The 23,310-nt window shown below is 41.6% G+C and overlaps 1 protein-coding gene across 2 annotated transcripts; it reads left to right on the plus strand.

Annotated features, from left to right (window-relative positions):
• The first annotated feature begins 880 nt into the window (after positions 1–880).
• Positions 881–13,330, plus strand: LIN7B (lin-7 homolog B, crumbs cell polarity complex component). Of its 2 annotated transcripts, none has more exons than XM_042471546.1 (6): positions 881–1,073; positions 3,610–3,728; positions 5,994–6,065; positions 9,711–9,920; positions 11,934–12,097; positions 13,130–13,330. In XM_042471546.1, the coding sequence occupies exons 1-6, from the start codon at positions 1,037–1,039 to the stop codon at positions 13,149–13,151; spliced, it is 624 nt and encodes a 207-aa protein (XP_042327480.1). In that variant the 5' UTR covers positions 881–1,036; the 3' UTR covers positions 13,152–13,330. The 2 variants fall into 2 exon arrangements, with proteins under 2 accessions (XP_042327480.1, XP_042327481.1); XM_042471547.1 differs by lacking the exon at positions 881–1,073 and adding an exon at positions 1,943–2,577.
• Positions 13,331–23,310: the final 9,980 nt, after the last annotated feature.

Consider the following 23,310-nt stretch of genomic DNA (forward strand, 5'->3'; position numbering starts at 1 on the left):
CTTACAATCTAAAAAGACAGGACACAAAAGGAGAAGGGAATGGTGCTGGAAAAGGGGATCAGGTCCAGCAGTTCTTCTCTCCCTTTGAGGCCTGGACCAAGGCATTTTGCATTTTCATCCTGTCCTCTGGGGTACTAATTGTACTAATATTACCCATAATAAATCACCATATATATCACTGAATGTCATGGTAATAGTTATGACTTAAAACAGCCCAATTAAAATTGTAAAATTTAAATTACTATATACGCACAGCCTAAATGTATTTACATGTACATAGTTTCATGTGCTTAAAGTGAGCAGTTGGTAAAACGGTAAAATGGTTGGTTAAAAAAATATTTTTATGAATGCATTTCTCAAAACGTATATAAGAATAAAAATTAACCACACAAACAAACACTAAACAAAGTATACAAAACACTCAATTCATTTCAGTTTAACCATTCTCACGATACAATTAGTTTTACATTGCAGAGATTCTAGATTCCACAAAATCAATCCATCTTTAGCTGCCTTTAGACCCTGGAACTCCCTGCCCAGGGAGACTAGAATGCTATGGGCAAGTATTTTTCAATGACTCCCTATGGGCATGTATGGTTTCACTATGCACAAGGAAGTATTTCCCAGTGCTTTCCTATGGACAAGTATCGCTTCACTATGGGTAAGTATTCCCCCATGATTTCCTATGGGCAAGTATGGTTTCTCTATGGGCAAGTATTCCCCCATGGTTCCCTATGGGCAAGTGTTCTCCAGTTATCCTCTATGGCAAGTGGTGTGCCCTTTTTTTGAGGATCAGCGCTGCCTTTCGGAGGGTCACTTGGTGCAGCCTGTATCCCTGGCCCCCGCCCAGTGACGTCACTGCACCTAGGCATCAGCAGCAGCAGCAGAAAGAGGGCAAGAGCCATCCATCCAGGCAAGGCAAAGGCAAGGCCAGGCAAGGGGCTGGACATCAGGTTGCCAATCCGGGCTGCTCTGCCCTGCTCTGCCCTCCCCTTTGCTTTTGACGTTGAGAGGGAGGCGGCGGTGGGGCTGGAAGATGGCAGCGCTTGCAGAGCCTCTGGGGCTGGAGAGGGGTAAGTGTCCCCTGGGGGGTGAGCCCCATGGCTGGCCAGGCGCCCTCCTTGCCCAGGGCCTGCCCCCTCCAACCTCCTGCCCAGGAGGGATTCTCCCTAAAAAGAAAAGAAAAGAATGCCCTCCCTTTTGAGAGCATCATCTTTTTGAATGGACATGTCTGGGGGGGGGGGGGGTTGTGGCTGGGGAAGGGCTTTCTCTTTGGTCCTGTCCTCTCTCTTTCTTGGAAGGTCCTCTGCTTTGGGGTGAAGAGGGCATCTTGTAACCCCCCTCCCCTGGAACCCCAATCCCAGACAAATAGGGCCTGCCAGGCAAATGGAGGAGCTGGAGAACACTCCTACTACAAGCAGAGGTCCATGTTTCTTTGCCATGTTCCAAAGGGAGGGCATTTTGTGGCATTAATCCTGGGCAGGAAGGCTGAAGTGGAGGACAGGTCCTGGGAAAGGAGGACCTCTGGTCACCCGGCACAAATAGAAATAGACATCCATGCTTCTTTGCCATGCTCCAATTGGAGAGCATTGTGGGATTAATCCTGGGCAGGAAGCCTGAAATGGAGGACAGGTCCTGCAAAAGAAAACTCTGTACTCATAGCAATAGAAATCCATGCTTCTTAGTCATGCTTCGAATGGAGGGCACTGTCGGATTAATCCTGGGCAGGAGGGCTGAAGTGGAGGGCAGGTCCTGCAAAAGCTCTGTACTCATAGCAATAGAAATCCATGCTTCTTAGTCATGCTCCGAATGGAGGGGGTTTTGTGGGATTAATCCTGGGCAGGAAGGCTGGAATGGAGGACATGTCCTGGAAAAGGAGGACCCTGCACTCCTATAAATACACAGGCTCCAAATGGAGGGCATTGTGGGATTAATCCTGGACAGGAAGGCGGAAATGAAGGACAGGTCCTGCAAAAAGAATACTCTGCACTAGAAATAGAAACCCATGCTTCTTTGTCGTGTCCCAAATGGAGGGGATTTTGTGGGATTAATCCTGGATAGGAAGGCTGAAATGGAGGACAGGTCCTGCAAAAGGAGGACCTGTGATCACCTTGGACTGAAGGAGGGAGGATGCATCAAAGCTGGGAAAGAGGGGGTCCTGGGTTCCCCCAAATCAAAAAGGAAGAAGGAAGAGGCAAATCTGGGTCAACCAAGCAGTGGAGTCTGCAGAAGAGAGGGAACCCCCTTTGCCCATCTCCCCAGGCATATGGGGCGGTGAGTGGGGCAATGCAAGGGCCAGAAGAGGCCAGATTCATCCCATCCTATATGAAAACAGACTGGTAAGGCAGCAGTTTTGTCCCCTCCTCCATGCCTGGCTCTATAGTAGTTCCCTGCAAAAGATGGAGGTGGAGGCTGGCTCCTTTTCTTCCCAGCCAGGGCTACTGGGAAAAGAGATCAGAGAGCTTCTTCCTGCAAAGATAAAGTGCCCTCCATCGATTTGGCTCTGCCCATTTCCCCTCCTTTGCCCTCTTTTTATTTCTATCCTCTAGGATGCCTCTAGGATGGAGAAGCAGCAAGGTGAGCCGATGTCCAAGGAGGATAAGGGACTGCAAAATGTAGGCCCATCAAGACCAAAGAAAAGCTCAAAGGACTCCCAAGGAGTTTCTCACACGGGGGTTGATTTTGGCATTAAAGAGAGATTAAAGCACATTTAAGGCATCCCGCAAATGGAGTGGAGATGGCGAGGAATTGTATGAATGATTATCACAGGCAATTGCGCAAATAAAGCTATATCGGAAGTGCATTGTCGCTGAAATCCCAAAAGTAAAAAGATGTGCATTAATGCTTCTTTGTGACCACTTTCATGGCATGTTTTGTGCAATGTTGTTTGACATCGTTATGTGTAATTACATGATTTCCCCCCCGGGATATTCATGGGATAAACTCCCGATCTCCTTTGTGTGATAAACTCCACAGAATTGTAAAACCCATGCTTCCCAGTCATGCTCAGTCATGGAGGGCGTGGTGGAATTCTTCCTAGGCCGCACCCACACTGCAGACATAATCCGGTTTGATGCCGCTTTAACTGCCATGGCTCAGTGCAAAGGGATTCTGGGAATTGCAGTTTGTTGTGACACCAGAGAGTTGGCACAACACATGGAACATCTCACGCAACTACAAATCCCAGAATTCTATAGCATTGACCCATGGTAATTAAAGTGGTGTCAAACCAGATTATTTCTGCAGCCTGATAAGAGATGGCATTTTTATCCCTGGGACAATCCAACAACTTTGGCACACATTTCCAAAAGAAGTACATAATATGTTGGCTCCGCTCTGGTGCCACAGCAAACTGCAAGTCCTAGAATTCCATAGCATTGAGCCATGGCAGTTAAAGTGGTGGTGTCAAACTGGATTATTTCAGCAGTGCGGATGCAGCCCTGGATGGAAGGCTGAAATGGAGGACATGTCCTGGAAAAGGAGGATGCCTGGTCACTCTGGAGAAGAGGGCAAAGGGAATCTTTTGCTGCTGCCACTTCCTCCTTGTTTTCTCAGTGCTCTTCTCTCTGTCTCCTCTTTTCTTCTTCTTTTTCCTCCTTTTCTTTGCAGATGTGGCTCGGGCGGTGGAGCTTCTAGAGCGGCTGCAGAGGAGTGGGGAGGTTCCCCCCCAGAAACTGCAAGCCCTTCAGAGGGTCCTACAAAGCAAATTCTGCTCAGCCATACGGGAGGTGAGAGAGACCCCTTTGCCCCAGGGATGAAAGCTACCAGAGATGGGAGGCAAAATGAGAACATGACTATCCAAATAATGCAGCCCCCTCCAAAGTTAATATTCAGTCTACACATTTCAAACATACTGCAGAGTGTAAGCCATAGGAAATTGTGCCCAATTTTTATGCTTTTAACTGTTTTTTTTAAAATTTGTAAGCCACTTTGTGTACCAATGGGGGGGAGTAGGGTATAATAATAATAATAATAATAATAATAATAATAATGCTGCAGTTGGCCCTCCACATTTGTGGCTTTCACTTTTGCGGCTTTCGTTATTTGAAGATTTGATTAATGTGTTCTCTCTAGGAATCTTTAAGTCCTCCAGCGCAACTCTGTCAGAAGTGGACCATAGAGTTGTGCTGGAGGACCTAGAAGTCCCTAAAGAAAACACTTCTTTAGGCATTTGTAGGTCCTCCAGCATGATTCGGTGATCAACCTCTAGCAGATGCTGACCACAGAGTTGCCCTGGAGGTCCTGGAGAGTCCTAGAGAGGTGCTTTTTCAGGTATAAGGAATGGTGGGTTTTTTTATTTGCAGTTTTTCCACATTCATGGGGGTCCTTCAACCCTAACCTCAGCAAATGTGGAGGGACCACTGTAATAATGCCTTTGTTCACCAACTGTTAAAACTGGATTTGCCACTTCATTTCCATACACAAAGGATTTTGAATTTGCATTGGCATTTTCTCACATTAATTGCACCTATAGGTCTGTCACTGGCTTTCCACTCCACCAAAGGCACCTGAGGAAGAAGATAGACAAGCTAATGCTGCCAACTTCTTTCTTTCCATTGGTCTCAAATGTGCACAGCTATATCTTTGAATAATAGTAGCAGTTCACACTTGGAACTTTTAAATTTCATTGGGGGAAGAATTCTTATTTGGAGGTTAATGCTGTTATTCCCCACACCTCCAGCCACACCCCTGTTTTACCCTGGTTCTGTCAGTCTTTTCCGCCATGTCTTCCCAAGTTGCTTTCTATCTTCATTTCTCTTAACCGGTTCTGTGCCCCCCTTTGGTCTCCATTCCCCTGCGTTGGTGTCCACATGTAAGTTGAGTCTCCCTTATCCAAAATGCTTGCGACCAGAAGTGCTTTGGATTTTGGATTATTATTAGTATTAGAATTAGAATTTTGGAATAGCTGTATTTACGTATACGTACATAATGAGATATCTTGGAGATGGCATGCAAGCTTAACCACAGAATTCATGTATGTTTTGTATACACCTTATACACATAGCCTGAAGGTAATTTGATACAATATTTTTAATAATTGTATGCATGGAATAAAGTTTGTGTCCATGAACCATCAGAATGCAAAGATGTCACTATATCAGCCATGCATGAAAAAGTTTTGGTATTTGCAGTGTTTTGGATTTTGAAATTCTGGATAAGGGAGACTCGACCTATACCTTTTTATCACACAACTCCTTCAGCCTCCTGTAATTCCTGAGTATGTACCCCAGTTTAACTCATGGCCTCTTACTTGCCAAGAGCAATTGTCTTTTATGCCTTCCTTGTGTTTTGCATTCCCTCTGACAAGAATTCAGTCAGGGCAGGCCCTGTCAACAGGCAAAGTGAGCCAGCTGCTTCAGGCAGCAGATTCTGGGGGTCAGGCAAAGAGAGTACAACTTAGTGATTTACAGTGCTGTAGCAACTGATGGCTGCCATATCAGTGGGATGGTGAATCTGATCCAGGTTTTAGCATAAATTTTAATGGAGCTGTCCAAAGTCCTGAATCTATGGTGAGTAGGCTGCAATATCTTGAATTACTCTTTTAACATTTGGAGTAAAACCTGGAATGGATTCACCAGCCCACTGACATGGATGGAAGCAACCAGCCACTACTGTTACTTCCTTGTTATTGTGTTTCTGCTGCCTGCCAAGGGATGTTTATGGGATTTTTCATCTCATATGACTGAACCAATTTGCCTTTTTTTGGTGTATTCTGTACCATGGTGGATGTGGGTAACACTGTTCGCTCTTCTACCTCCAACATCAAAAAGTTTTGATCCAACACAGAGTTTCGTTCTTCATTTCCATATCTTCTTTGATGACTGTTTCCCATCTCTATGGTCCATCCATTCATGATGTTTTATCTCCTGTCAGGCCCATTGTGGCCTCCCAGTCTAAACAATGTTCCCTTTGAAGACATTTGTAGTCTTCTGTGTATCTCATGATGTTGCCTCTGGATTCTGTTGACATTCTCCCTGATCTCTCTTGTGTAGGTCTATGAGCAGCTGTATGACACACTGGATATTTCAGGGAGTCCTGAAATTCGGGCACATGCCACAGCTAAGGTAACAGAAGAATCTTGTCACTATCCTTCCTGTGGTGTGGATTGTTGTTTTTGTTGTTGTTAATAATACAGTGGGCCCTTAGTATCCGCTGGAGTTTGGTTCCAAGATCCCCATGGATACCAAAATCAATAGATGTACAAGTCTCATTAAATACAATGACATAGAAATGGCTCTCCTTTTATATGTCTTAGTCTTAGTCAAAATTCACAGTAGTGTATGCCACATGTAGTGCTTTGAGCATTGGACTAGGACCCTGGGAGACCACCGTTGGAATCCCTGCTCAGCCATGGAAACCTACTGGGTCATTTAGGACAAGTCACATTCTCTCAGCCTCAGAGGATGGCAATCGCAACCCCCCCGGTGAAGCTTGCCAAGAAAACCGCATGAAAGGTTTGCCTTAGGGTCATCATAAGTCAGAAAACAACTTGAAGACACACATCAACCAATACCACATGATGTGTCCTAAGATCTCTAAAACTTGCCCATTTCCTCAAGAATGGTAGATAATGCTACCAGTCACTAGTAGTAAAGACTGAGCTGCCTTTTCAGAGAGTTTTCTGTGTGGGAAGGATCTGTCTATCATCTATCTATCTATCTATCTATGGTTGCCAAAGTAAAAACTAGAGAGGGCTCCTTTATCTTTAATGCATGTACAAGGGCATTTCCTCTTCTACGTAGCCATTAAAAGAATAGAGACCCTCTCCAGTTTCTCTTCACTTTGTCAACCCTTTATGTATCCCACACTTCCTCCTAGTCTGGATATGAGTTATACCCCAGGCAGCAAAATGTCATATTTAGCACTATAGGTTGTCCTAGTACTTTTCTTAGCAGAGGTATGTTATGTACCAGAAAGGAAATGGCTTTTTTATTCCTGTAGTAATGCGACAACTTTGGCACACATTCGCATAGGAAGCACATAATATTTTTGCTGCCACAGTAGGATTTCTTAACTACCATTAAGATTTGTGCCAACATCACAGTCTTTTGCTGCCACATTAGGATACCTTTATGTGCCAAGATACTTGAAATGGTTTTGTTGCCTCTGCATGGTTTTGACAGCTTAATCTACCTCTTGTTTGTCTTCCCCATTATTGATGTTTCGGTATATCGAATTGGATTAATTTTATTTGTTTTATGTTTTATTTTATTTGTTTCATGTTATTTGTTTTATGTTACATGTTTTGGTATATCAGATTTGATTAATTTTATTGGATTTGATTAATTTTATTGGCATGATTTTATTTTATTTTTATTTTTATTTAATTTTATTTGTGCTTTAGCACAATGACTGCCTTAGAATTTATCTGGAGGAAAGGAAGTTTAGAAATCTTCCATATAAAAATTAATATATAAAAATTAATAAATTGATTGTATGGCAGATCTAGCAACAATAATGTAGGTGGTGAGCCCCTGAATGAGACAGTTTTAAAATGATACATGGAAGATAAGATCATTACTGGCTATTAGTTATATATGCAGCATGCTTCTTCGTATTCTGGAGAGGTCTGTTGGTTTGGTTCTTGCTTATGGCTTCTGAGTCACTTTTGTCAATCCTCAGTAGGAAACAAGGTGCTCAAGGATTATTAGGTTTCTTAGAATTACTCCCCAGATTTTAGGCAAGACCATGGAATCATAAAACCATAGATTCATAGATCTAGAAGGGGTCCCAGAGGCTAGCAAGTCCAACCCTTACTCAGTGAAGGAACTCCAGTTAGAGAATCCTCAGCGGATAGCTGTCCAGACTCTTTTTGAGGCTTAAAAAGAAACCCCACCAGAGACATAGACCCCACTGCTTCTACCGTCAAAGCGTCTCTTCTAGTGTTCAGTCAAAATCTACTGTCCTGTAAGATAAACTGTTAGACTTGGTCCAACCCACTGGGACAACAGCCAACAAATCTGCAACCTCCTGTCTGCAATAGCCATTGAGATATTCAGAGTGCGATCATGTTACCCCCCAGTCTTCTCTTTAACAGGCTGAACATGCCCAACTCCTTCAACGTTTTCTCATATGTTTTATTCTCCATACCTCTTATGAACCTTGTTGCCCTTTCTCCAAACCTGCTCCAACTTGTTTTTATTGTTGTTGTGTGCCTTCAAGTTGTTTCCAACTTATGGCAACCCTAAGGCGAACCAATCATGGGGTTTTTTTTTTTGTAAGATTGGTTTACAGAAGGTTTATCATTGCCTTTCCTTGAGGTTGAGAGAGTGTGACTTGCCCAAGATCACTGATATCTTTCTTAAAATGAGGTGCCCAGAACTGAATGCAGTACTCGATGCGGCCTGACTATTACTTTTCTTGACTTGGAAACTACGTTTCTCTTAATTTCAGACTAAAATATTATTTTCCTTCTTTGCAGTAGCCTCACACTCCTGGCTCATGTTTAATCTATGATCAATCATAATCCCAAAATGTTACACTTCTGAGAAAGAGGCTAAAATTTAATCCATTTTGTATTTGTTTGTTTATTTATTTATAACATTTTAATCTTGCTCGGCCATCAAAGAGACTCCAGGATCATCTAAGTAAAAATCATGCCAAATACAAAGAAGACAACCGTTGTCTAGGTTACAATCTAAAAGACACAACACAGAGAAGGCAGTCCTAGCCTGCAGGCTTCAATTTAGGAGACACAACACAAAAGAAAAATATGATGGGGAGAGAAAAGGAAGAATATGGGGCATATAGGATTGCATATGTGTCATAGTTCTTCAGAGGCACAGGGAAATAATGTAGAAAAATGTTTCAGAATGCATCTTTGTGAGAATCCTAGTTTCCACTTTTTGTCTTTGTCATTATAGGCATAAATTATATTAAAATCCAGTGGCTTTATTTAGATCTATGGTGCCAAAGAATGGCAATGACAAAGGGGAAAAAAGAGAAATAGAAAACAGAAGTAATATAGACTTAAATAGAAATAGGCAGACTTTAGGATCATTGAATTTACCTTGCTCCTGGCCATGTCTTTGATATCCAGGAGCCAGGTGCAAAATAGTAACAATAAAATAGGTATTGGATTACAGAAAAGAAGAGTCTTCAACCCAATAATTAATTTTTAGTACCAGAACTGGAGTTCACACGCAAATCCTTTTACCTACTAATCTATTTCTGTTTTGCCCTTGGCCAGTGGTTATCAACCTTCCTATTGCTGTGACCTTTTAATATAGTTCCTCATGTTGTGGTGACCCCCAGCCATAAAATTGTGGTGTCTTGGTTCCTAAGACCATTGGAAATATATGTTTTCATATGAAATCCTGGGACTGGTAGTCTAGTGAGGCACTAGAACTCTCTGGCTGAGAATCCTAAATTTTAAGTATTAAAAACAAAACACTATTTACTTATTAAAAATATTTTAAGTTCATTCTTCCTCTTATAATACCAAGATGGCACACAAAATGTAATTATAAAAATTATAATACAGTGGATGTTTTCATACAATCGTGCTATCATAAAAAGAAGGGCAGTGTAGTAGTATTTCTAGCAAGTAAATAATAAAATAAGGGACAGGTAAAATGAGGGTAGAATTGTTGGAATTGATGCATTGTGTAGATCTAGCCTTTTTCTTGCATTGAAAGCAAGCTTGAGTACCACAACAGACATCCTGAATGCAGTCTTAGAATCTCTTTCTTTTTCTTCTCCCTGTCCAGGCAACTGTGGCTGCCTTTGCAGCGAGTGAGGGTCACGCACACCCTCGAGTAGTGGAGCTACCCAAGACGGACGAAGGCTTGGGCTTCAACATTATGGGGGGCAAGGAACAAAACTCTCCCATCTACATTTCCCGCATCATCCCAGGAGGTGTAGCTGACCGCCACGGTGGTCTCAAGCGTGGAGATCAGTTGCTGTCCGTCAATGGCGTGGTTGGTATTGAATGGGGAGAAGTACTATGGGGTGCTTTGTGGGTGTATATGAGACAGCGGGAAGGATGGGGTTGCCCTATGACATGATTTCACTGAGCATTTGCCGTTGGACATAATGTTCGGCCATTCCTGATTCTGGCCTGGATTCACAACCACCCACTGTCTTTGAACTATGGCTCCTCTGTTATAGATTGCCAAGCAAGATAGATTTAAGGGTTCACCTCAGCCAGAGCCTGGAAACATTATTACAACTCCCAAGAAACATTACTACAACTCCCAACAACTCAGCCAGTGCTTGGAAACATTACTACAACTCCTGTACCCCACCAAGCTGGCTATGTATGCTTTCCAATTCCCGAAGCTACAGACTCCAAAAGTAACTTTTTCCAAGCAGTGGGTCCAGCAAAGTGTATTCTAGCATTCTCCCTAATAACTGTGGACAATCTTTGGTGGCAGTGACAGGCAGCCATTCTCCAGTCTGCGTTGGGTAGCTGAGTTTGATTGAGCTGCCATTTTATTTTCTCACTGTGCCCCCAGATATAATGTTGTGGGGCACTGTGGGCATGGATGAGGCACCCCTTTCCTTTCTCATAAGGCCTCAGAATGATGTTCTGTTGAACTCTTTTTAGAAATGGTGGCTCCTCTGGGCCCAATCTGTGAGACTGAAAGCTGGAAATGGCTCCTGTACCTTTAATGATTGTATAGAAGAAGGAATTTCAGCAGGTATTGCTTGCCACATGAACAGGTAACAAGCAACACCTGTTAATTTCCCCTTTCTACACAACCACTAAAGCTACAGGAGCCATTGCCAGTTTTCACTTTGCAGCTCTACAATCAGAATGCTGGAAGAAACAGGTCCAGAGCAAGTGTTGATTTTGGATGCGCTCATGGCTTAGGAATCTTGACAAGGTTATAAAGGATGCTGGGTGCTGCAGCTCAAAAGATGGGCTTGTGAATCATTTAGGCAACAAGTCAACAAGTGATCCTTCCAGATAGTGTTGGACTGTAGTTCCCATCAACCATAGCTGTTGGTGATTACTCTTGGGAGTTGATATCCAGAAACCTCTAGAGGCCCATACATTCCCACTCCTGATTTAGAGGTGTCACCCAACACACGCTACACTCCTTTCACCCCTTAGTGATGCCACTGCTTCAGCTTGCTTCAGTTGTTGCAAAGTGAATTCAAAGTACAAAAGGAGTTTCCACTCAGTTAACTCAGCAAGGGACAGAAGAGAGGAGTGGCTAAAATCTTGTCCTTCCCAGTTGTGTCAGGAAAAAGCAAATTTCTGCAGCCTCTCCTACTTTCTGTGTTCTTTCTCATTAATAACTTGGCATTTTGATCATACGCCAATGTGGCTTGGCCTCATTAGTTTGTTTTTCAGCAATGAAATGTTGGAAGGTATCATTAAAACACATGTCAAAATGTCACAAAATTATAAGTAGAATTAAAAGCAATTTTAAAATGTACCTTTTTTAAACAAACAAACAAACAAACAACAATTCAGAGGGTGGATTAATTTCCCCTAGTGACAGTGAAACCACCATCTATCAGTGCATGTAGCCAAATCTGTACCATCCATGCAAAAGAGGGGAGGCATTAGCAGGCTTGGGAGAAACCCAAGACTTGCAGGTGTGTGTGTATAGCCACAATTTTTAGCTCAGTGAGGACTGAGTATCTCAGCAGCCATTGAATACTGGCTAACTCCTAGAAGGTATTAGTTGAGTGGTGTGCATGCCTGGGAAGATGGGGGAGCAGAATAGAATTGAGTATGTTGGTAGAGAAAAAGGCTGCCTAGCTGAATTGGAACCCTCTACACTGCAATGTTTTGCTGCATGTCACAGTTATATAAATAGGTTATTAAAGTTTGGTGTGCATGTAAGTGTTTGTGTTCAAGACTATTTTTCACTGACCCTAGCAGTGATGATGAGAGATGCAGGTAGAGTTAGGGGTCTTGCAGCAGGATCTGTGTGCACCATTGTGATCGTGTTGCATTTTCCTCTTTTCTCCTGCAGAGTGTGGAGGGAGAGCAACACGAACGGGCAGTGGAGCTTTTGAAAGCTGCACAAGGCACCGTGAAGCTGGTTGTGCGCTATACGCCCAAAGTACTTGAAGAAATGGAGGCACGCTTTGAGAAGATGCGAACGGCACGGCGCCGGCAGCAGCACAACAGCTACTCGTAAGGGGAAACTGTGATACACAAGTTCTGAATAATGGCTTTCTGGGCACGGGGAGCAGGTGGGTGCCATTCTGGCCAGAGTGGATCTGGGCTACTCTTTCATGCCCATCTGCTCTGGCCTGAACAGAGTTGAAATCCTTTTTGGAAGGAACTCTATTACAGCAGTTGCATAGACCTGAGGAGGCAATAAAACACATAGAATCATGGACCACAAGGGCTATCCAGTCCAACTCACTGCCATGCAGGAATACACCATCAAAGCACTCCCGACAGATGGCCACCCAGCCTCTGTATAAAAATCTCCAAAGAAGGAGTCTCAACCACTCTTCAAGGAACAGATCATTAAATAATTCCCTGCATCGTGAAGAACAGCACATGAGAGAGAAGACCAGCTTCCCAATAAACTATCTTTCTCAGGGAATGGGAGATTTTATATAGTACATGGGAGTTTTCCCACATATGTCTTCCCATCATCTATTACTAACTAGCATGCGTCTAGGGTGCATGTTCCACCATTGCATCTCAAATACAGAATTTTAAACCTCCCCACAAACATATATTCCTGATGAATATAGAAAAAGAAAATGATGTAATAATCATTTTTCCTTTGCATACCTTTTGACACTCTGTCCCAACAGAGAACATCCTTCAAACCAGCTTTTGATAATCTACCTTGAAATTGACACACTTGGGAGCATTGGTCATATGGAACCCAACAAACTAATGAACACACATACACACCACTACTTCATAGAAGTCCAACAAGTGTTAAAACTCCAGAGCAGAGCTTTGAAAACATGATTTTTGAGAATTACAGCTCCCAGATTTTCTAAGTCAGCATGGGCCCTGGGAGGATCTGGAATTTGTATTTCATTCCCCCCACTTCCCCAGAAAACTCTTCTAAGCTTTGGTCTAAATACCAAATGGGGAACTGTCACTGTTTGTTCCCACTTGGAATGGAGGAGGACTTAGCTGGTTGCTCTTTGTTCTCACAGTTGGTGTTTTCTCTCTCTCTTTCTTTAATTTCCTTAGATCCCTGGAGTCACGAGGATAATATGCATCATCTTCTGGTTGCTTGGGCCGCTGCCTGTGACTCCCTTCCCGACCCTCCCAAGATGGTTTTATCTGTATAGCTGGAGAGATATTTATCTACCTACCCCCTTTGTTGGGAAGTGGGCTTCTATGTACAGTATTTATTCTCCACATTCCTCTTATTTAAATATGTTCTCTGTGTGTGAGAGACTCTGTGTCTGTGCAATTCCATAACCTTTGTGAAACTGGGAAAGATGTAAACTTACTAAGAGGGCACATGAAATTCAGGGCTATCAAAAGAAGAAAACAAGAGATGTTCCTGCATGAAACTCTTCTCCTTCAGAAGTGGGTTTTATTGCTGTTGTGGGTAAGGGTTCCCACTCTAACCTTCTTTTCCATGTGAGGTTGCTGAACCTATGAGCCAGGGAAGGTTCATCAGATTAAACAAGCATCCTAGATGAAAAGAAGCCGGTGTGATGTAATAATGGAGTAGGTTCAAATTTCCAGAGGACCATATTACAGGTTGAGTCTTCCTTATCTTGAAATGGTTGGGACCAGAAGTATTTGGGATTTTGGAATAGTTGCATAAACATACTGAGATATTTTGGAATCCCTATACTGTATTGGGAGAAAGGCGGGATATAAGAAAATAGTTTCATATACACCTTATACACAAAGTAATTATTTTGTACATGAAACAAAGTTTGTGTGCATTAAATCATCAGAAAGCAAAAGTCTCAACTGCCCATGTGGCCAATTTTGGATTTTGGAGTACAGTCAACCCTCCGTATCCACAGATTTTTTTATCCATGAATTCAAGCATCCATGGCTTGAAAATATATTAAAAATATATAAATATATAAATTCCAAAAAGCAAACCCTGATTTTGCCATTTTGTATAAGGGATACCATTTTACTATGCCATTGTATTTAAGGGGACTTGAGCATCTATGGATTTTGTTATCCATGGGAGGTTCTGGAACAATACCAAGGACCTACTGTATTTTGGATCTCTTTATTTCCAGACAAGGAATACTCAACCTACTACTTCTCAGCCTAACTTTGAGTCCCATTTGGAATGAAAGTGGGTATAAATCAAATAAACATAAATAATTTATCTCACAGGGTTGTTGTGAGAATAAAATAGTGGAAGCCTGCTGTGTGGTGTCTTGAGACCCTGGAAGGCTGGGATATGGTGCAATTAAACTAGGGAAGCCCCCTTCTCTGAAAGCTGCATGATAATCTTAAAAAGGGCTGGGTTTTTTATTATAACTTCCAGTAGCCCCATCCAGCATAAGTTTGACAGCTAAGCATTTTGGGAGTCGGAGTTCAAAATATAATGTTTCCCATGTTCTGGTTTAGTCTGTTAGGGACTAAAGACAAACATTGGAATTACCGTTCCCTTTGCTCTCTGTTTTTATCACCTTCTTTTGATTCCTTCAAGACGACGGCCAGAGGAGAAGCAGTCTTATTTTGCTAGGGATCTGAACCAGAGCTTGGCAGCCGTTTGTTTAGAAAAATGAATTTGACAGCAATTTGAAAAGGTGTCTGTGCAGTTTTTCAATGTGATGGCCGTTAAACTTACTACCATTTCACATTATTTTAATTTGTTCCATTTTCAGGAGCCTTTTTTCATAGAATTTGTTTGGAATTCTGGAAAGGGGCTTTTAGGTGGTCTTTTTTGACAATTAAAATATGATTGTGTTCCTAACATATTTTTGACAATTAATTTAACAAAGTAGTTTTATAATTTTCACTGAAACAATGAATGTTGATAAATTAAAATTTTAAATTAATATTAGTGAATTAGCATTAGCACCAGTGTTATCGGCGCTAGTGTGAAAAGCTCACTTGCAGAGAGGGCTTTTGCAGATATACAGGGAAGTGTAGGCTGCCATTGCTGTTTTTCCTTTGTAGTTTCATCAGAGTTACAGAAACAAATAAAACTAGAGGGGAAATCTCTGACCCATGTAAAGCCTTCTACCAGCAGGTGTAGCTGTAACTCCACTGTACAGAATCTCAGTCCCAGATTCCTCAAACATTCAGGTTTGGGTGCATTTTGCAGAGGGAACTGGAAACCCAAGTTGACAGCAACTTTGGAATGCTACTCCATATTCCCTAGTTAATTTGGTGGTTCTCTGTGCATGGACCCAGCAATGAGCTTCAAACTGCAATTTGTTATTTTTTGGCCTTGTCATACCTGAAGTGTGTGAAAGCTGTGGTCTTTAGTCCATTCATGTTGACTAGACACCACCATACTGATGCCAGGTACTGAACTCAGCATGGACCAGCTTTTCACATGCAAATGTGGATGCTAAAGAAAACCCAAGCTTTTATTTGTAATGCCAAGGGAAACAGTAATAGGCAGAGTGTGAACATTGTCTGGCAAGGTAGCAGTGGCTGGAAGTTGGCATAAGACTGATATTGGTAGCTTTCAAGTGTTGATTGGGCTGCTTCAGAGAGGACCAAGAGTCCAATTGTAGAGGACAGGTATTGTATTCCAGAGAACTGTGATTCAGTTGATGGTATTTATGGCTAGAAACAATGTGTGTCCTTCCAAATGTTTTTGGATTGCAGCTCCCATCCCTCCAAGCCAAAGCTCAGAAAAAAATTACATACATGTTGAGTCTCCAAAATGCTTAGGACCTATAGTGTTTTGGATTTCAGATACATGTATATATATATATATATATATATATATATATATATATATATATATATATATTTAAAAATTATAATTGGATTTTGGAATGCCTGTATTTGCATATACGTATAGTGGGCTCTTGGTATCCATTGGGTTTGGTTCCAGGATCCACCGTGGACATCAAAATCCATGGCTGTTCCAGTCCTATTAAATACAACAACAACAACAATAGGATTTATTTATATGCCGCCCAATCACTGGGAATCCGGGTGGCTTACAACAGAGGGGATAATTGACGGTTCCCTGCCCTCAGGCTTACAGTCTAAAAAGACACGACACAAAAGGAGAAGGGAATGGTGGGGAGGGGGAGGGATAGTAAAATGGCATCCCTTATATAAAATGGCAAAATCAAAGTTTACTTTTTAAAATTTATGGGTTTTTAAAAAATATTTTCAAACCATGGATGTTTGAATCAGTGCATAAAGAATTGGTGGATACAGAGGGCTGACTGTATGTACATAATAAGATGAGAGCCAGCATGGTGTAGTTGTTTGAGCATTGACCTACAGCTCTGGAAACCAGGATTCAGTTCTAAGCATGGCCATGGAAACCCACTGGGCGAACTTGGGCAAGTTACATGCTCTCAGCTTCAGGGGAAGGCAATGGCAAGCCTCCTCTGAACAAAAACCCAAGATAGGTTCACCTTAGGGTCAGCATAAGTCAGAAACAACTTGAAGGCACACAACAACAAACAACAACATAATGTAATATCTTGGAGATGGGATCCAAATCTCAACACAAAATTCATTTATCTTTCATATATACCCAATATAGTACACATAGCCTAAATTTAATTTTATACAATATCTTAAATAATTTTGTTCATACACTGAACTACCAGAAAGCAAAGGTGTCACTATCTCAGCCATCCATAAAAACGGTTCTGATTTTTGAAATATTTTAGATTTTAGAATTCCACCTAAGGGAGATTCAACCTGTATTTGAACTATAATATCCTGTCTAGCCAGGTCTTGCTGGCTGAGGAATAGTCCATACTATTACTTTTCCCAATCTCTTCTCCTATCTAGTATAGTTAATGATGAGGTGTGACAGGCACTGTACTCCCACAAGACCTGGAGGGCCACATCTTCCCTAGCCAGGTACTAAAAGGATCAGATGACACCCCAAATCATAGACAATCACTAACCAGTCAAAGTAGACAACACTGGGATAAATGGCCAAATAGGATGCCAGTTTTCTAACTTGAAAGTCGCATCTGTCCATCCATTCATCAGTCCATCTATATGTGTATCTATCATTCAAAAATTGTTGAGACCTTATGTGTCATCTAATTCCAGAAGATCCACCATCTGTTATAATAAGAATGGACAGGAAGTAGATTGGGACCTATTGGCAGATCTCTAGATGATCCACAGTTGCATCCATGTTGTTTCCAGTTTTTCCCAGTTGCTTCAAAACATCAACAATAAAAAGGCTTCTACTGCCTTATAAATTGGGCTGCGGAGGTGAAACATTAGGCCTACTGGATTTTTTTTAAGTACAGTTCTCACAATCCCTTCCAGGAGTTAGGCCTGAAACATCCCAAGAGCCAACGTTTCTCCATCATCAGAAATAAAGCATGTGGGGGAAAGGGGTGAAATAAGACATGAAACAGCTCTAGTTGGTGGTTGATGTCTCTGAATCTGCTCTGGGTTTTACTCAGAATTTTGAAGGAGCAAAAACAGGTGCTTGAATCTATTTGGGAGTAAGGTTTAGTACATTGGATAGATCCAGCACAGTCTGGACTAAAACCCAGAGTGGATTCATTGATCCATTGACATGAAAAACACCAGCTACCCTTGCTTTCCAGCAGCTTCTCTCACCCCCCATAAGCTGCTATTTTGCACTCAGCTCTGGCTGGGTAGAGTAATTGGTGAGTTTTAGTTAAAAAATAAATCCTGAGACTTCAAGTCTGCTCACCTCTGTGCTAAAATATAGATCCATAAAGCTTCATGGTGAAGCGACACCATGTTCCAATAAATCCAGCAGTATTTATGATAGGGAGAGCAGTTGCTCAATAGACTAAATAAATAAATAAACAGAAACCATAAATCTTATGCTGAACATTGGAATTCAATAAAATATCGGAAAAGGAGCATCAGTGTTTTCTTACATCATATGAAGACAGATTGATTGGAATGAGGTGCCCTGTGTGGACAACTCTTTGGATCCATGCTTTGCATGCGATAGCTTAAATGAACAATGAAGTTGGCTCTGTTATTTTCTCTGAGAATGTGCTTGATTTTAAGATTTGCTTTTTCTTCAAAGAACTGAGACCGATCCCTGTGTTTTTGTTGTATGGGTGGATAGTCATTATAGAAACAAGTCGAAGGCTTTCATGGCTGGCATCCATAGTTTTTTGTGGTTTTTTCGGACTATGAGGCCATGTTCTAGAAGAGTTAGATGCCAGCCATGGCTGCTGGTGAAATGTCAGGAATAAATTCTTCTAGAACATGGCCTCATAGTCTGAAAAATCCACAAAAAACTATAGTTTTTGTTTTGTTTGTTTAACTTGCCAGTCATGTTGACAGAAGGGACTAAAGAGGATTGGATCAGGACTGGCCAAGGACACTTTGCTGCCTGAAGCATTCCACCTTCAGAAACTGGTTAGACTGGGAGCTGAATCTTACCTGAACTCTGGCAGTGGCATTGGGTCCTTTACCACACTTGAAGGCAACAGGTAACAGGGCAGACCATAGCCTTGTCTTTCATGAAGGAACAATGACTTGGAAGCTCAGAGGGAATGGTTCACAGGCTGCCATCACTTGCTTTCCCCCGGCATTTGCCTCCCTCTGCCTAATGGTAGAAAAGGCCCTGAATCAAAGCAAGCATAGATAGAGGAAGGATTTAACATTTTCATCTGCTCCTGTGCTCCTGAAGAAGACCATTCTTTTGAAGCCAAGATTTGATTTGGGATGTAATCAATTGGGAGTATATACCCCCTTGAAAATATTCACCTTGGGATTTTTCTCAGGAGCGTAGCAGCCGTTACCCATTATGGATCAATCTATAGCCTATTTGATATAATTGGTAAATTTTGGAAGCAGAGTCTGAAAATGTTACTCTTGATGGGACTGCAGCCCTTGGAATCCCCAGCCTTTGATGTTCTGGAAACTAGTCCAAAAATGTAACATTCCCAAGTTCTATTTTAAAATTGCATGTTCAGTGCAGTCCTTCTAACCAGTCGAGCTCTAAGAGGAATCTTGAATTTACCCATTTTAAGGTTTTGTTTTATTTAAGAAAGAATGGAGGGAAATGTTAGTGAATATTCACAGTCTGTACAGCATTAATGTAAGAAATATTGAACAAGGAAGGGGCAGTTTACAAAGGCTTACTTTTAGAGTTCTCTCTCTCCAGAGCCACAAATGCCCCCGTGGGTTTTCCTTTCCCCATTGAACCCTAGTGTCCTTTGTCATACTTGCAGGTTGTTTTTGATGCTTGCCCTGTACTTCAAAAATGACTTGGATGGAGATATCAACATGTGGTAAATGTAACCCCAAACCCCCTTGGATATGTGGTTCTTTGGATCATTAAAATAAGGCTGGTCTGGAAATCACATGCCCAGCAGATGTTACTGAATTGCAATTCCCATCAGACCAACCAAGCATAGCCCTGGTGAGGGATCCTGAGATTTGTAATCCAGCAACCTCTAGCAGACTGCTTACTGTGAGACCACCTTCTTCAGTCTTACATCTTGGGTAACAGTGGACTTCAGTTGCTGCCCAGCCCAGCCCAGCCAGCATGAGTGGCAATCGTTTAGGATGGGAACTGAGGTCCAAACATAGTGGGCAAAGGCTGATTTAGAGGGACAAAATAAATAGCATTTCTCTTGTATTACCTCTGATGATGTTTTGGTGTTGGGGAGCTCACATTATTATCTCAGGCGGGGAGTCTTGGAGTCTCCACATGTCATGGACAACAATTCCCACAGTCTCTTACTACTGATCACACTGGCTGGGGCTTTGGGAAGCTGATGTCTAAAAATGTTGGAAGGTTTGCCATGCCTGGGATACAATACCTTTTTTGTGGCCCATTCAAAATATACACCCTTCACCTCACAGCCTATAGGTTGGATAAAGCCTCAGTAGAGAGTGTGCTATCTTTCCAAAACAACTCCCATCCTTTTTAAGGGAAATTACCTTCCTTTCCCATAACCCGTCTTGCACTGAGCATTTTGGCTTCACAGACGGCACCCAGCCACACCACTAGCAGCTGTCAGGTCTCGGTGCCATGGAGTGAAGACTACTAGATGGATTTTGTGTAAGCTGTTCTGGACTTGGTGAAAGAAGAGTGTGTTACAAGTGTAATAAATACATCAATAAACCACTAAAGCACAGTATTTGAGAGGTCTACCATTGCTTTGGCATCTTTCTGTTCATTTCTTTTAAATTGTTCTGGGGACCAAGCAGGTGTTTGAGCCATCAAATGAAGAAGGATGATGTTCAATCAATCAACAGGCATTGTGAAGGAACATACACACATTTAAAATAACCCATGTAGACTGTGGGTGGAAATATGTTGGTCCCAACTAGAGTAGAACCACTGAATCACTGACGGAGAGGTGAGTCAACACAAATGAAATCTGATTCAATAGTTCTAGTCTAGTCAAGATTAACAATAGAATTCAGGCCAAAATGTGATTCATTATTCCTGAGGAACAGAGCCTGGAAATTTTACCTTTCATAGTGTAATTCTATATTATGTAACATTAGACTCCTCCCCACAGCTGTTTTGCATGCAGGTTGTTTTGAAATTAAGCTCTGTTAGTCTTACAAAAGACTATGCTCCTAGTGGTAATGAAGAATGTTCCACCTGGTTTTGTGATATAGTTTAAAAGGACTATTTTTGGAACTTCTTTGGACTTGCACCTGTAATTCCAAATGTATCACTTCTTTACTGAACTACATTCGTATTTTCTGTAAGTCCCATAGAATTCACTTTGGGATCAGCGTATGAAGGATTGTATTGCAGCATCCATTTTAAAAAACTAAATTAGTGGACCCCGATGATTCATTGGTGTATAAATGAAAGGAATATATTGGTTTGCTTAACTAAAGCAAAACCAATAAGGTACTGATCTCTGTTGACAATCCTGCTACAGTTATTGTGTGTTACCAAAAGAGTTGGTATAACTCTTTGGTGTCTCATGATAACAGTAGGAAGCTTATCAACACAGATCTGTCCCTCCCACCTTTTGGTTTTAAAGTGTGAGCAAAGAGTTGTGCCTTTGGCATGTATGGCATATGCCCGTGTTGCTGCTTTTTGAAATGTACAGTAATTATAAAAATACTCCCAAAGCAGGCCTTTCAACCTGGCTGGGAAGTTGAAGGTTTATCTCCCATCTTTTCTTTGTTCTGGTCAACTCCACAGCCTTCACAGAGGTATTCTTCAGGTTGTAGGAAAGAAATGAAATAAAGTATGGGAAATGACCTGGCTCCATAGCCAGGCTTGTGAGATCAAAGCAAAGTGTGCTGAGATTAGCTTTTTGTTTTTTGTTTTTTTTATTTATATACCGCTATTTCAAAGATCATAGCAGTGAACAGCAAGTAAGCTATTAGCAAGTAAGCTAATTTGCCCCCAACAGTCTGGGTACTCATTTTAGCGACCTCGGAAGGATGCAAGCCTGAGTCGAGCTTGGGCCCTTGTTGTTGTATAGTCTTGCAAGATTTCAGTACATTTATAATTGGCTTTGTTGCTTTAAATTGCCTGGAAAGTTTGGTTTGCCATTCTTTAATTCCAAACAAATTGTTTCAGGAACTGGCTGAACTGGACTGTGGGTTGTTGGTTAAAAAGCCATGATCATTAGCTGATATTTCATCAATGGCTTCGGATCATTCAGAGATGAGCTCATGGTGGGTGGGAATCTCTCTCTGCCTTCATGAATGAGGTACCCATTAAGAGTATGGAAAGAAAAGAAGCTAATGTACAGGGCTGGCAGCAGAGAGCAGAACTGAAGTTTTAAATCAGTGCAGTTTTTAAGTGCTGGCCCCAGATTTGGTCTTGGAGGAGGCAGCATTCTCTTTTTGGGATGCCCTCTTGTTTCCACTTCTCTTTGTATTTATAAAGAGCATAATGCACTTGTGCAAAAGAAAATAAGTATAGTTGTGCTAGTCCTGGAACTTGTTACTTCCCAAGGAACTGGGATGAGTGAAATAATGCTATGAGCTTTGAAGGCACAATTAACTCCCAGCAAAAACAGGGCCTTGGTGGCAACATACAAGCGAGGATAACCACGTTCTAGTTTTGGAAATTGCTCTTAACTTTCATATATTCCTGCAACAATTATTTGAAGTTGTTCTAGCAGCTTGTTTAAAATTACAATCCATTGGTGTGCCATGTTGTGATTTTATGCTTCCTTTATTGTATTTTATTGTTTTGGTTATATAGGTTACCTTGTGGATGCTTTTTAAGGTGAAAGAGTAGGACTAAAATATTTCACTGCAAATACATTCAGTTTCTCTTGCACTTGTGGAAAATATACAGCATTCACAGGATCCTCCCTCTATCACCTTGGGCCATTTTTCATGATGAAAGAAGATACATCAGGATACAGTTTCCCAAAACAACCATTATTCTGATAGAACTGGTTGGGCAAAACTTTACGAACAGCATTCTTGTTGGTAAAACTTTTGATTTTATGCCTACATTGCTTTAAACAACAGCGTACCTCAGTTGGCACACATACCATGAAAATATCCTTGCATGTATATGTTGTGTGTACTTACATGTTTTGAAAACTAAGGGCCAGAAGGACACCTGCGTGGATGCAAAGAGAGGCATTCTGTTCTGTGAGCTTGAAATTGTACCTCTTGATATAGAAGGCAACATCAGGAAGAACAACATGTGAAACCAAGAAAGATCAATGATAGTCAGTATCAGAGTTTGGACACAAGAGTACTAAAGGAACATTAGCTTGGAAAATAGAAGACTTGGCATGATAAGCATCTTTAAATATCTGAAGGCATATCATGTAGTATATAGAGTAGGATTGTCTTTTGCTGTTCCAGAAACTAGAACAAAACCAGTGGATTCAAATTAAAAGAAAAGTGATTTGATGTCTTTAAAAGGCATTTGGATGGGCATTTTTCATGAGTGCTGCAGTTGTGTATTCCAGCATGGAAGGGGATTGAACTAGATGACCCTTGAGGCCCCTTTTGACTCTAAGGTATTATGATTCTAGGTTATTTTTCAACTGTTGTCCTGCAGAACCCTGCAGCCAGTATGGCCAATTATGGTCCAATAAAGTTGTACACCAAGAAGACAATTTTCCCCAGCTCTGGTCAGGACTGTGTGCGTAAGTGCCATCAAGTCACCTGTTGACATATGACAGCCCCATTCATTTTCCATGTGGTTCTCTTAAGCAAGGAATACTGAGAGGTGGATTTGCCAGTTTCTTCTTCTGAAATTTAGACTATGACACTTGACTTGCCCAAGTTCACCCAGTGGGATTCATGGCTGAGCAGCGAATCAAACCCTG

This window comes from Sceloporus undulatus, chromosome 6, assembly GCF_019175285.1.
Source record: "Sceloporus undulatus isolate JIND9_A2432 ecotype Alabama chromosome 6, SceUnd_v1.1, whole genome shotgun sequence".
Taxonomy (NCBI): Eukaryota; Metazoa; Chordata; class Lepidosauria; order Squamata; family Phrynosomatidae; genus Sceloporus; species Sceloporus undulatus.